The sequence below is a fragment of the Schistocerca piceifrons genome, unplaced genomic scaffold (assembly GCF_021461385.2).
Source record: "Schistocerca piceifrons isolate TAMUIC-IGC-003096 unplaced genomic scaffold, iqSchPice1.1 HiC_scaffold_1532, whole genome shotgun sequence".
Classification (NCBI taxonomy): Eukaryota; Metazoa; Arthropoda; class Insecta; order Orthoptera; family Acrididae; genus Schistocerca; species Schistocerca piceifrons.
Genome location: NW_025727383.1, coordinates 133,004 through 148,455, shown reverse-complemented (window position 1 = coordinate 148,455; position 15,452 = coordinate 133,004). Strand labels below are relative to the sequence as shown.

Genomic DNA, 15,452 nt, shown 5'->3' with positions numbered 1-15,452 from the left:
ATGTCGACTTAAGTACAAGAAGTCTGACTCTTCTTACTGTCTATGTTTTGAACCATTCCTGTGATACTAGTTATAGATTCCGATGCTTCACTCCAGGTTTACTATATCCCTTGGACCTTCTTATTGGCGATGAAACATTGAAATTGCATACTAATTAAATAGAAAAGGCACAATGCCGACTTAAGTACAAGAAGACTGACTCTTCCTACTGTCCATGTTTTGAACCATTCCTGTGACACTCGTTATAGATTCCGATGCTTCACTTCAGGTTCACTGTATCCCTCTGCCTTCTTATTGATGATGAAACACGGAAATTGCATCGGAATTAAATACAAAAGGCACAATGCCGACTTAAGTACAAGAACACTGACTCTTCCCACTGTCTATGTTTTGAACCGTTCCTGTGACACTAGTTATAGACTCTGATGCTTCACTTCAGGTGTACTGTGTCCCTTGGACCTTCTTATTGAAGATGAAACACAGAAATTGCATCGGAATTAAATACAAAAGGCACAATGCCGACTTAAGAACAAGAATACTGTCTCTTCTTACTGTCTATGTTTTGAACCATCCCAGTGACACTAGTTATAGAATACGATGCTTCACTCCAGGTTTACTTTATCCCTTGTACCTTCTTATTGACGATGAAACACAAAAATTGCATCGGAATTAAATACAAAAGGCACAATGCCGACTTATGTACAAGAAGACTGACTATTCTCAGTTACTATGATTTTAACCATTCCTGTGACACTAGTTATAGATTCCGATGCTTCACTTCAGGTTTACTGTATCCCTTAGACCTTCTTATTGATGATGAAACACAGAAATTGCATAGGAATTAAATACAAAAGGCACAATGCCGACTTAAGTAAAAGAAGACTGACTCTTCTTACTGACTATGTTTTGAACCATTCCTGTGACACTAGTTATAGATTCCGGTGCTTCATTTCTGATTTACTGTATCCCTCTGACCTTCTTATTGACGATGAAACACAGAAATGGCATCGGAATTAAATACTAATGGCACAATGCCGAATTAAGTACAAGAAGACTGTCTCTTCTTACTGTCGATGATTTGAACCATTCCTGTGACACTAGTTATAGATTCCGATGCTTCACTCGCAGTTTACTATATCCCTCTGTCCTTCTTATTGGCGATGATACACAGAAATTGCATCGGAATTAAATAGAAAAGGCACAATGGCGACTTAAGTACAAGAAGACTGACTCTTCTTACTGACTATGCTTTGAACCATTCATGTGACACTAGTTATAGATTCTGGTGCTTCACTTCAGGTTTACTGTATCCCTTGGACTTTCTTATTGACGATGAAACACAGAAATTGCATCGGAAATAAATACAAAAGGCACAATGCCGACTTAAGTACAAGAAGACTCACTCTTCCTACTGACTATGCTTTGAACCATTCCTGTGACACTAGTTATAGATTCCGATGATTCACTTCAGGTTAACTGTTTCCCTTGGACCTTCTTATTGACGATGAAACACAAAAATCGCATCGGAATTAAATACAAAAGGCACAATGCAGACTTAAGTACAAGAAGACTGACTCTTCTTGCTGACTATGTCTTGAACCATCCCAGTGACACTAGTTATAGATTCCGATGCTTCACTCCAGGTTTACTTTATCCCTTAGACCTTCTTATTGACGATGAAACACAGAAATTGCATCGGAATTAAATACAAAAGGAACAATGCTGACTTTAGTCCAAGTAGACTGACCCTTCTTACTGACTATGTTTTGATTCATTCCTGTGACACTAGTTATAGGTTCCGATGGTTCACTCCAGGTTTACTGCTCCCCTTGTACCTTCTTATTGACGATGAAACACAGATTTTGCATCGGATTAAATACAAAAGGCACAATGCCGCCTTAAGTACAAGAAGACTGACTCTTCTCAGTTACTATGCTTTTAACCATTCCTGTGACACTAGTTATAGATTCCGATGCTTCACTTCAGGTTTACTGTATGCCTTAGACCTTCTTATTGACGATGAAACACAGAAATTGCATCGGAATTAAATACAAAAGGCACAATGCCGACTTAAGTACAAGAAGACTGACTCTTCTTATTGACTATGTTTTGAACCATTCCTGTGACACTAGTTATAGATTCCGATGCTTCATTTCTGATTTACTGTATCCCTCTGACCTTCTTATTGGCGATGAAACACAGAAATGGCATCGGAATTAAATACTAAAGGCACAATGCCGAATTAAGTACTAGAAGACTGTCTCTTCTTACTGTCGATGATTTGAACCATTCCTGTGACACTAGTTATAGATTCCGATGTTTCACTCCAGGTTTCCTGTATCCCTTGGACCTTCCTATTGTCGATGAAACACAGAAATTGCATCGGAATTAAATAAAAAAGGCACAATGCCGACTTAAGTACAAGAACACTGACCCTTCTCACTGTCTATGTTTTGAACCATTCCTGTGACACTAGTTATAGATTCCGATGCTTCACTCGCTGTTTACTATATCCCTCTGTCCTTCTTATTGACGATGAAACACAGAAATTGCATCGGAATTAAATAGAAAAGGCACAATACCGACTTAAGTACAAGAAGACTGACTCTTCCTACTGTCTATGTTTTGAACCATTCCTGTGACACTAGTTATAGATTCCGGCGCTTCATTTCTGATTTACTGTATCCGACTGACCTTCTTATTGACGATGATACACAGAAATTGCATCGGAATTAAATACTAAAGGCACAAGGCCGAATTAAGCACAAGAAGACTGACTCTTCTTACTGACTATGCTTTGAACCATTCCTGTGACACCAGTTATAGATTGCGATGCTTCACTCCAGGTTTACTATATCCCTCTGACCTTCTTATTGACTATGAAACATAGAAATTGCATCGGAATTAAATAGAAAGGGTACAATACCGACTTAAGTACAAGAAGACTGACTCTTCCTACTGTCTATGATTTGAACCATTCCTGTGACACTAGTTACAGATTCCGTCGCTTCACTACAGGTTTACTGTATCCATTGGCCCTTCTTATTGACGATGAAACACAGAAATTTCATCGGAATTAAATACAAAAGGGACAATGGCGACTTAAGTACAAGAAGACTCACTCTTCCTACTGACTATGTTTTGAACCATTCCTGTGACACTAGTTATAGATTCCGATTCTTCACTTCAGGTTAACTGCTTCCCTTGGACCTTCTTATTGACGATGAAACACAGAAATTGCATCGGAATGAAATACAAAAGGCACAATGCAGACTTAAGTACAAGAAGACTGACTCTTCTTACTGACTATGCTTTGAACCATTCCTGTGACACTAGTTTTTGATTCCGATGCTTCACTTCAGTTTTACTGTATCCCTCTGACCTTCTTATTGACGATGAAACACAGAAATTGCATCGGAATTAAATACAAAAGGCACAATGCCGAATTAAGTACAAGAAAACTGACTCTTCTTACTGTCGATAATTTGAACCATTCCTGTGACACTAGTTACAGATTCCGATGCTTCACTCCAGGTTTACTGTATCCTTCTGACCTTCTTATTGACGATGAAACACAGAAATTTCATCAAAATTAAATAAAAAAGGCACAATGTCGACTTAAGTACAAGAAGTCTGACTCTTCTTACTGTCTATGTTTTGAACCATTCCTGTGATACTAGTTGTAGATTCCGATGCTTCACTCCAGGTTTACTATATCCCTTGGACCTTCTTATTGGCGATGAAACATTGAAATTGCATAGGAATTAAATAGAAAAGGCACAATGCCGACTTAAGCACAAGAAGACTGACTCTTCCTACTGTCCATGTTTTGAACCGTTCCTGTGACACTAGTTATAGACTCTGATGCTTCACTTCAGGTGTACTGTGTCCCTTGGACCTTCTTATTGAAGATGAAACACAGAAATTGCATCGGAATTAAATACAAAAGGCACAATGCCGACTTAAGAACAAGAATACTGTCTCTTCTTACTGTCTACGTATTGAACCATCCCAGTGACACTAGTTATAGAATCCGATGCTTCACTCCAGGTTTACTTTATCCCTTAGACCTTCTTATTGACGATGAAACACAGAAATTGCATAGGAATTAAATACAAAAGGCACAATGCCGACTTAAGTACAAGAAGACTGTCTCTTCTTAGTGACTATCCTTTTAACCATTCCTGTGACACTAGTTATAGATTCCGATGCTTCACTTCAGGTTTACTGTATCCCTTAGACATTCTTATTGACGATGAAACACAGAAATTGCATCGGAATGAAATACAAAAAGCACAATGCCGACTTAAGTACAAGAGGACTGACTCTTCTTACTGTCTACGTTTGAGCCATTCCTGTGAGACTAGTTATAGATTCCGATGCTTCACTCCAGGTTTACTATATCCCTCTGATCATCTTATTGTCGATGAAACACAGAAATTGCATCGGATTTAAATACAAAAGGCACAATGCAGACTTAAGTACAAGAAGACTGACTCTTCTTGCTGACTATGTCTTGAACCATCCCAGTGACACTAGTTATAGATTCCGATGCTTCACTCCAGGTTTACTTTATCCCTTAGACCTTCTTATTGACGATGAAACACAGAAATTGCATCGGAATTAAATACAAAAGGAACAATGCTGACTTTAGTTCAAGTAGACTGACTCTTCTTACTGACTATGTTTTGATTCATTCCTGTGACACTTGTTATAGATTCCGATGCTTCACTCCAGGTTTACTGCTCCCCTTGTACCTTCTTATTGACGATGAAACACAGAAATTGCATCGGAATTAAATACAAAAGGCACAATGCCGACATAAGTACAAGAAGACTGACTCTTCTCAGTTACTATGCTTTTAACCATTCCTGTGACACTAGTTATAGATTCCGATGCTTCACTTCAGGTTTACTGTATCCCTTAGACCTTCTTATTGACGATGAAACACAGAAATTGCATAGGAATTAAATACAAAAGGCACAATGCCGACTTAAGTAAAAGAAGACTGACTCTTCTTACTGACTATGCTTTGAACCATTCCTGTGACACTAGTTATAGATTCCGATGCTTCACTTCAGGTTAACTGTTTCCCTTGGACCTTCTTATTGACGATGAAACACAGAAATTGCATCGGAATTAAATACAAAAGGCACAATGCAGACTTAAGTACAAGAAGACTGACTCTTCTTACTGACTATGCTTTGAACCATTCCTGTGACACTAGTTATTGATTCCGATGCTTCACTTCAGATTTACTGTATCCCTCTGACCTTCTTATTGACGATGAAACACAGAAATTGCATCGGAATTAAATACAAAAGGCACAATGCCGAATTAAGTACAAGAAAACTGACTCTTCTTACTGTCGATAATTTGAACCATTCCTGTGACACTAGTTATAGATTCCGATGCTTCACTCCAGGTTTTCTGTATCCCTCTGACCTTTTTATTGACGATGAAACACAGAAATTTCCTCAAAATTAAATAAAAAAGGCACAATGTCGACTTAAGTACAAGAAGACTGACTCTTCTTACTGTCTATGTTTTGAACCATTCCTGTGATACTAGTTATAGATTCCGATGCTTCACTCCAGGTTTACTATATCCCTTGGACCTTCTTATTGGCGATGAAACATTGAAATTGCATAGGAATTAAATAGAAAAGGCACAATGCCGACTTAAGTACAAGCAGACTGACTCTTCCTACTGTCCATGTTTTGAACTATTCCTGAGACACTCGTTATAGATTCCGATGCTTCACTTCAGGTTCACTGTATCCCTCTGACCTTCTTATTGATGATGAAACACGGAAATTTCATCGGAATTAAATAGAAAAGGCACAATGCCGACTTAAGTACAAGAAGACTGACTCTTCCCACTGGTTATGTTTTGAACCGTTCCTGTGATACTAGTTATAGACTCTGATGCTTCACTTCAGGTGTACTGTGTCCCTTGGACCTTCTTATTGAAGATGAAACACAGAAATTGCATCGGAATTAAATACAAAAGGCACAATGCCGACTTAAGAACAAGAATACTGTCTCTTCTTACTGCCTATGTTTTGAACCATCCCAGTGACACTAGTTATAGAATCAGATGCTTCACTCCAGGTTTACTTTATCCCTAGTACCTTCTTATTGACGATGAAACACGAAAATTGCATCGGAATTAAATACAAAAGGCACAATGCCGACTTAAGTACAAGAAGACTGACTCTTCTTAGTGACTATCCTTTTAAACATTCCTGTGACACTAGTTATAGATTCCGATGCTTCACTTCAAGTTTACTGTATCCCTTAGACCTTATTGACGATGAAACACAGAAATTGCATCGGAATTAAATACAAAAGGCACAATGGAGACTTAAGTACAAGAAGACTGACTCTTCTTACTGACTATGCTTTGAACCATTCCTGTGACACTAGTTATTGATTCCGATGCTTCACTTCAGACTTACTGTATCCCTCTGACCTTCTTATTGACGATGAAACACAGAAATTGCATCGGAATTAAATACAAAAGGCACAATGCCGAATTAAGTACAAGATAACTGACTCTTCTTACTGTCGATAATTTGAACCATTCCTGTGACACTAGTTATAGATTGCGATGCTTCACTCCAGGTTTACTGTATCCCTCTGACCTTCTTATTGACGATGAAACACAGAAATTTCATCAAAATTAAATAAAAAAGGCACAATGTCGACTTAAGTACAAGAAGACTGACTCTTCTTACTGTCTATGTTTTGAACCATTCCTGTGATACTAGTTACTGATTGCGATGCTTCACTTCAGGTTTACTATATCCCTTGGACCTTCTTATTGGCGATGAAACATTGAAATTGCATAGGAATTAAATAGAAAAGGCACAATGCCGACTTAAGTACAAGAAGACTGACTCTTCCTACTGTCCATGTTTTGAACCATTCCTGTGACACTCGTTATAGATTCCGATGCTTCACTTCAGGTTCACTGTATCCCTCTGACCTTCTTATTGATGATGAAACACGGAAATTGCATCGGAATTAAATACAAAAGCACAATGCCGACTTAAGTACAGGAAGACTGACTCCTCCCACTGTCTATGTTTTGAACCGTTCCTGTGATACTAGTTATAAACTCTGATGCTTCACTTCAGGTGTACTGTGTCCCTTGGACCTTCTTATTGAAGATGAATCACAGAAATTGCATCGGAATTAAATACAAAAGGCACAATGCCGACTTAAGAACAAGAAGACTGTCTCTTCTTACTGTCTATGTTTTGAACCATCCCAGTGACACTAGTTATAGAATCCGATGCTTCACTCCAGGTTTACTTTATCCCTCTGATCATCTTATTGTCGATGAAACACAGAAATATCATCGGATTTAAATACAAAAGGCACAATGCAGACTTAAGTACAAGAAGACTGACTCTTCTTGCTGACTATGTCTTGAACCATCCCAGTGACACTAGTTATAGATTCCGATGCTTCACTCCAGGTTTACTTTATCCCTTAGACCTTCTTATTGACGACGAAACACAGAAATTGCATCGGAATTAAATACAAAAGGAACAATGCTGACTTTAGTTCAAGTAGACTGACTCTTCTTACTGACTATGTTTTGATTCATTCCTGTGACACTTGTTACAGATTCCGATGCTTCACTCCAGGTTTACTGCTCCCTTGTACTTTCTTATTGACGATGAAACACAGAAATTGCATCGGAATTAAATACAAAAGGCACAATGCCGACTTAAGTACAAGAAGACTGACTCTTCTCAGTTACTATGCTTTTAACCATTCCTGTGACACTAGTTATAGATTCCGATGCTTCACTTCAGGTTTACTGTATCCCTTAGACCTTCTTATTGACGATGAAACACAGAAATTTGCATAGGAATTAAATACAAAGGGCACAATGCCGACTTAAGTAAAAGAAGACTGACTCTTCTTACTGACTATGTTTTGAACCATTCCTGTGACACTAGTTATAGATTCCGGTGCTTCATTTCTGATTTACTGTATCCCTCTGACCTTCTTATTGACGATGAAACACAGAAATGGCTTCGGAATTACATACTAATGGCACAATGCCTAATTAAGTACAAGAAGACTGTCTCTTCTTACTGTCGATGATTTGAACCATTCCTGTGACACTAGTTATAGATTCCGATGCTTCACTCGCAGTTTACTATATCCCTCTGTCCTTCTTATTGGCGATGAAACACAGAAATTGCATCGGAATTAAATAGAAAAGGCACAATGGCGACTTAAGTACAAGAAGACAAACTCTTCTTACTGACTATGCTTTGAATCATTCATGTGACACTAGTTATAGATTCCGGTGCTTCACTTCAGGTTTACTATATCCCTTGGACCTTCTTATTGGCGATGAAACATTGAAATTGCATAGGAATTAAATAGAAAAGGCACAATGCCGACTTAAGTACAAGAAGACTGACTCTTCCTACTGTCCATGTTTTGAACCATTCCTGTGGCACTCGTTATAGTTTCCGATGCTTCACTTCAGGTTCACTGTATCCCTCTGACCTTCTTATTGATGATGAAACACGGAAATTGCATCGGAATTAAATACAAAAGCACAATGCCGACTTAAGTACAAGAAGGCTGACTCTTCTAACTGTCTATGTTTTGAATCATTCATGTGAGACTAGTTATAGATTCCGGTGCTTCACTTCAGGTTTACTGTATCCCTTGGACTTTCTTATTGACGATGAAACACAGAAATTGCGTCGGAATTAAATACAAAAGGCACAATGCCGATTTAAGTACAAGAAGACTGACTCTTCTTACTGTCTATGTTTTGAACCATTCCTGTGACACTAGTGATAGATTCCGGTGCTTCACTTCAGGTTCACTGTATCCGTTGGACTTTCTTATTGACGATGAAACACAGAAATTGCATCGGAAATAAATACAAAAGGCACAATGCCGACTTAAGTACAAGAAGACTCACTCTTCCTACTGACTCTGCTTTGAACCATTCCTGTGACACTAGTTATAGATTCCGGTGCTTCACTTCAGGTTAACTGTTTCCCTTGGAGCTTCTTATTGACGATGAAACACAGAAATTGCATCGGAATTAAATACAAAAGGCACAATGCAGACTTAAGTACAAGAAGACTGACTCTTCTTACTGACTACGCTTTGAACCATTCCTGTGACACTAGTTATTGATTCCGATGCTTCACTTCAGATTTACTGTATCCCTCTGACCTTCTTATTGACGATGAAACACAGAAATTGCATCGGAATTAAATACAAAAGGCACAATGCCGAATTAAGTACAAGAAAACTGACTCTTCTTACTGTCGAAAATTTGAACCATTCCTGTGACACTAGTTATAGATTGCGATGCTTCACTCCAGATTTACTGTATCCCTCTGACCTTCTTATTGACGATGAAACACAGAAATTTCATCAAAATTAAATAAAAAATGCACAATGCCGACTTAAGTACAAGAAGACTGACTCTTCTTACTGTCTATGTTTGAACCATTCCTGTGATACTAGTTATAGATTCGGATGCTTCACTCCAGGTTTACTATATCCCTTGGACCTTCTTATTGGCGATGAAACATTGAAATTGCATAGGAATTAAATAGAAAAGGCACAATGCCGACTTAAGTACAAGAAGACTGACTCTTCCTACTGTCCATGTTTTGAACCATTCCTGTGACACTCGTTATAGATTCCGATGCTTCACTTCAGGTTCACTGTATCCCTCTGACCTTCTTAATGATGATGAAACACGGAAATTTCATAGGAATTAAATACAAAAGGCACAATGCCGACTTAAGTACAAGAAGACTGACTCTTCCCACTGTCTATATTTTGAACCGTTCCTGTGATACTAGTTATAGACTCTGATGCTTCACTTCAGGTGTACTGTGTCCCTTGGACCTTCTTATTGAAGATGAAACACAGAAATTGCATCGGAATTAAATACAAAATGCACAATGCCGACTTAAGAACAAGAATACTGTCTCTTCTTACTGTCTATGTTTTGAACCATCCCAGTGACACTAGTTATAGAATCAGATGCTTCACTCCAGGTTTACTTTATCCCTTGTACTTTCTTATTGACGATGAAACACAAAATTTGCATCGGAATTAAATACAAAAGGCACAATGCCGACTTAAGTACAAGAAGACTGACTCTTCTTAGTGACTATCCTTTTAACCATTCCTGTGACACTAGTTATAGATTCCGATGCTTCACTTCAAGTTTACTGTATCCCTTAGACATTCTTATTGACGATGAAACACAGAAATTGCATCGGAATTAAATACAAAAGGCACAATGCAGACTTAAGTACAAGAAGACTGACTCTTCTTACTGACTATGCTTTGAACCATTCCTGTGACACTAGTTATTGATTCCGATGCTTCACTTCAGACTTACTGTATCCCTCTGACCTTCTTATTGACGATGAAACACAGAAATTGCATCGGAAGTAAATACAAAAAGCACAATGCCGAATTAAGTACAAGAAAACTGACTCTTCTTACTGTCGATAATTTGAACCATTCCTGTGACACTAGTTATAGATTGCGATGCTTCACTCCAGGTTTACTGTATCCCTCTGACCTTCTTATTGACGATGAAACACAGAAATTTCATCAAAATTAAATAAAAAAGGCACAATGTCGACTTAAGTACAAGAAGACTGACTCTTCTTACTGTCTATGTTTTGAACCATTCCTGTGATACTAGTTATAGATTCCGATGCTTCACTCCAGGTTTACTATATCCCTTGGACCTTCTTATTGGCGATGAAACATTGAAATTGCGTAGGAATTAAATAGAAAAGGCACAATGCCGACTTAAGTACAAGAAGACTGACTCTTCCTACTGTTCATGTTTTGAACCATTCCTGTGACACTCGTTATAGATTCCGATGCTTCACTTCAGGTTCACTGTATCCCTCTGACCTTCTTATTGATGATGAAACACGGAAATTTCATCGGAATTAAATACAAAAGGCACAATGCCGACTTAAGTACAAGAACACTGACTCTTCCCACTGTCTATGTTTTGAACCGTTCCTGTGATACTAGTTATAGACTCTGATGCTTCACTTCAGGTGTACTGTGTCCCTTGGACCTTCTTATTGAAGATGAAACACAGAAATTGCATCGGAATTAAATACAAAAGGCACAATGCCGACTTAAGAACAAGAATACTGTCTCTTTTTACTGTCTATGTTTTGAACCATCCCAGTGACACTAGTTATAGAATCAGATGCTTCACTCCAGGTTTACTTTATCCCTTGTACCTTCTTATTGACGATGAAACACAAAAATTGCATCGGAATTAAATACAAAAGGCACAATGCCGACTTAAGTACAAGAAGACTGACTCTTCTTAGTGACTATCCTTTTAACCATTCCTGTGACACTAGTTATAGATTCCGATGCTTCACTTCAAGTTTACTGTATCCCTTAGATATTCTTATTGACGATGAAACACAGAAATTGCATCGGAATTAAATACAAAAGGCACAATGCAGACTTAAGTACAAGAAGACTGACTCTTCTAACTGTCTATGTTTTGAATCATTCATGTGAGACTAGTTATAGATTCCGGTGCTTCACTTCAGGTTTACTGTATCCCTTGGACTTTGTTATTGACGATGAAACACAGAAATTGCGTCGGAATTAAATACAAAAGGCACAATGCCGATTTAAGTACAAGAAGACTTACTCTTCTTACTGTCTATGTTTTGAACCATTCCTGTGACACTAGTTATAGATTCCGATGCTTCACTTCAGGTTTACTGTCTCCCTTGGACCTTCTTATTGACGATGAAACACAGCAATTACCTCGGAATTAAATTGAAAAGGCACAATGCCAACTTAAGTACATGAAGACAGACTCTTCCTACTGTCTATGTTTTGAACCGTTCCCGTGACACTAGTTATACATTCCGATGCTTCACTTCAGGTTTACTGTATCCCTCTGCCCTTCTTGTTGACGAGGAAACACAGAAATTGCATCGGAATTAACCCTGCTGTTCTGTTCACTTTTACTTGACATATATACTGTTCGGGTCAATATGACCCGACATATCAAAATGCTTTAGAAACATAAATTTTGGTACAGTTTTAGCTATCGACATTGTTGTTCTATTCCAGTACCTTGTTAGTAATAATAATAATAATAATAATAATAATAATAATGGTAATAATAATAATAATAACAATGCATACAACTTTATTGAGGGATATTTTTCATTTAAATATGCACATAAATTTGAAACAACAGACAGTTTCCATTACAGGCATTCAACTTAGAAAGCACTACAGTTTTTCCATACTTCTATTCTTATTGTTGACAGTTTAGACGTAAGTATTGACATTTTCTAACAACAGACAGTTGTCATTACAGATATTCATCTTAGAGCACACTACAGTACAGAACACACTACAGTTTTTTTATTACATTCCAACATAGAAAGCACTACAACTTTAGAATCCTCTCTTCTTACTGATTGTAGTTTAGGCACAAGTATTCACATAAATTTGAAACAACAGAATTTTCAATACAATCATCTTATAAAATACTACAGTTCTTTTCTTACTGCTTGCACTGTGGACACAAGTAGGTTACATGTTTCTTGCAAATATGTTTACTACATTTTCCACACACCATGTTTGTTTTATTGTCATTACTTGATGGACAGAACTTACAGCGTGCACGTTTTGTAGATTTTCTTGTTGTTACCGATTCTGACACACCACCCACATCATTCGGGTTTTGGATGCTTGTGACCATTCTCAAAGAATCTTCTGTTCTTGGGAAATGCGTTCTTGATGCAATATGTTCTTTTATCAGTGACTTTCCAAGTTCCTCCAAGAATATTCTCCTTCTAGTCAATTTGCTTGCATTCCAATTAGGGTCAACCGAAATCCACAAAACGTATGCATTATAAGCAGAAACATCAAGAATATTGTAGAAAACTATCATTGGCCACCTATTACTTTTTCGTTTGCATGTATATGTACCTAATAACTGATCAAGCGTGTCTACAGCACCTTTGGTTGAATTATAGTCCAAAATCATTTTTGGCTTCTTATCAGCCCTGTCACTGATTTCCGCATCATGGTGGAGAGTGCTCATAAGTACAACATTCTTGTGTCTCTTAGGAATATAATTAACCACAGTAGTGTCATTTGTGAAGTAAAATGAAGAGCTGTGTACCTCCTTGTTGGTCATTTTGTGTGGAAGCTCCGGCTTATTTTTCCGTATAGTTCCCAACATAGTCAATTTCCTTTTCAGAAGCAGCTGCCCCAAATTGTACGACGTAAAAAAGTTGTCACACGTGATATTCTGACCACGTAACTCAGAAGTGAGATCAGATACCACCCTCATTCCCTGATTTCTTTCTGGTGCCGCTCCACTCACCTTTCCTGTATAAATTTGGGCTTTCAGTACGTATGAAGTTTTGCTGTCACACATGGTCCATATTTTGATCCCATATTTTGCCGGTTTACTTGGGATATACTGCTTGAATGGACAGCGACCTCTAAATGCTACTAACTGCTCGTCAACAGTAACATTTTCTCCTGGATTATACAGTTTAGGAAGGACCTCTACCCACTTCTCCCAAATACTACGAATTGCGGCAAGTTTGTCAGTACGTCGTCTTTCCTCTCTAGTAGATTTCTTGTCAAATCGCAGGACACGTGATATCTTACAGAATGTTTCATGAGACATGGTTGCTCGAAATATGTTTCGCCCAGTATCTTTATCCCACAAACTTTTTGTAGACTCCCCATGAGATCGATATACACCCGCTAGGAGTAAGAGTCCTAAGTATGCATGGAAAACAGAACCATCAATATCTGTCCACTGTTCACCATAAACTCGCTGCCCTTCAATATTTGTCATCTCTATTATTTCATTTTGAAGCGCTGTGTGAAATACTGCTTCAAATGAACATTTTACATCAGATATTCTGCTGACTGCATACCTGGTAACTCCTGGGGTACTCTTGATGATGTTCGAAGCTGGTAGGCGACCATGTTGTGCTGGTGGATGCAACTGCCATTCTATATTCCCATTTTTAGAAAGAAAAGTCTCTACACTATTTTGTATGGGCTGTGGACTGTCGTAACTGTCATCGGAACACTCGCTTTCAGATGCATTGCTGATGTGATCTTCAAACTCAGAAAGTGATCCTTCATCTGGTGAGGCATTTACTATTTCTTCCAACTCACGATCATTCAATGGTCTCATCGCCATGGTGTCACAAGTCAAACTGGGCAGAAACAAAGCATTCCAATTATTGAGAACTGCCAATTATTATTTCCTGGGGAAAGCAACAAACAAGCCCATTGTTGTGAACGCATGGAGCTTTAGGTGATTGTTGAGAGTAAGTTGGAATGATGCAGTCACTATTCCCACACAACACAACAAAAATAATTTTCGCCATTTCCAGATTTTAGAAATAAATACGAGTTACACTAAACATATTTGTGTCGGGTCATTATGACCCGAACATTACATATGCAACTATTACAGTTGAAGCCCAAACTTCTTAAACTTTTTTAAAACCTTTTAAAACACATGCTGCTCATCCATTTTCAGACAAAGTCACAAAGTTTCATAAATATATATTGGTATTTACATAATGTAAAATAACGTTCATATTCGTTTCGGGTCATATAGACCCGAACAGAACAGCAGGGTTAAATCCAAAAGGCACAGTGACGAAATAAGTAAAAGAAGACTGACTCTTCTTACTGTCTATGTTTTGAACCATTCCTGTGACACTAGTTATAGATTCCGATGCATCACTCCAGGTTTACTGCATCCCTTGGACCTTCTTATTGACGATGAAACACAGAAATTGCATCGGAATTTAATACAAAATGCACAATCGGGACTTAAGTACAAGAAGACTGACTCTTCTTACTGACTATGTTTTGAACCATTCCTGTGACACTAGCTATAGATTCCGGTGCTTCACTTCAGGTTTACTGGATCCCTTGGACCTACTTATTGACGATGAAACACAGAAATTGCTTCGGAATTAAATACAAAAGGCACATTGCCGACATAAGTACAAGAATACTGACTCTTCTTACTGACTATGCTTTGATCCGTTCCTGTGACACTAGTTATAGATTCCGATGCTTCACTTTGGGTTTACAGCATCCCTTTGACGTTCTTATTGACGATGAAACACAAAAATTGCATCGGAATTAAATAGAAAAGGCACAATGCCGACTTAAGTATAAGAAGACTGACTCTTCCTACTGTCTATGTTTAAACCATTCCTGTGACACTAGTTATAGATTCCGATGCTTCACTTCAGGTTTACTGTATCCCTCTGCCCTTCTTATTGACGATGAAACACAGAAATTGCATCGGAATTAAATACAACAGGTACAATGCCAACTTCAGTACAAGAAGACTGAATCTTCTTCTGTCTATGA

The 15,452-nt window shown here is 38.0% G+C and overlaps 1 protein-coding gene across 1 annotated transcript; it reads right to left on the bottom strand.

Moving 5' to 3' along the window:
• Positions 1 to 12,041: 12,041 nt before the first annotated feature.
• Positions 12,042 to 14,256, bottom strand: LOC124734591 (the record flags this gene model as incomplete). Its single annotated transcript, XM_047248548.1, has 3 exons — positions 13,613 to 14,256; positions 12,593 to 13,459; positions 12,042 to 12,149 (listed from the first exon to the last, which is right to left on the bottom strand). Coding segments are annotated over exons 1-3 (1,619 nt in total), but the record flags the coding sequence as incomplete, so codon positions are not given.
• Between the last annotated feature and the right edge of the window lie 1,196 nt (positions 14,257 to 15,452).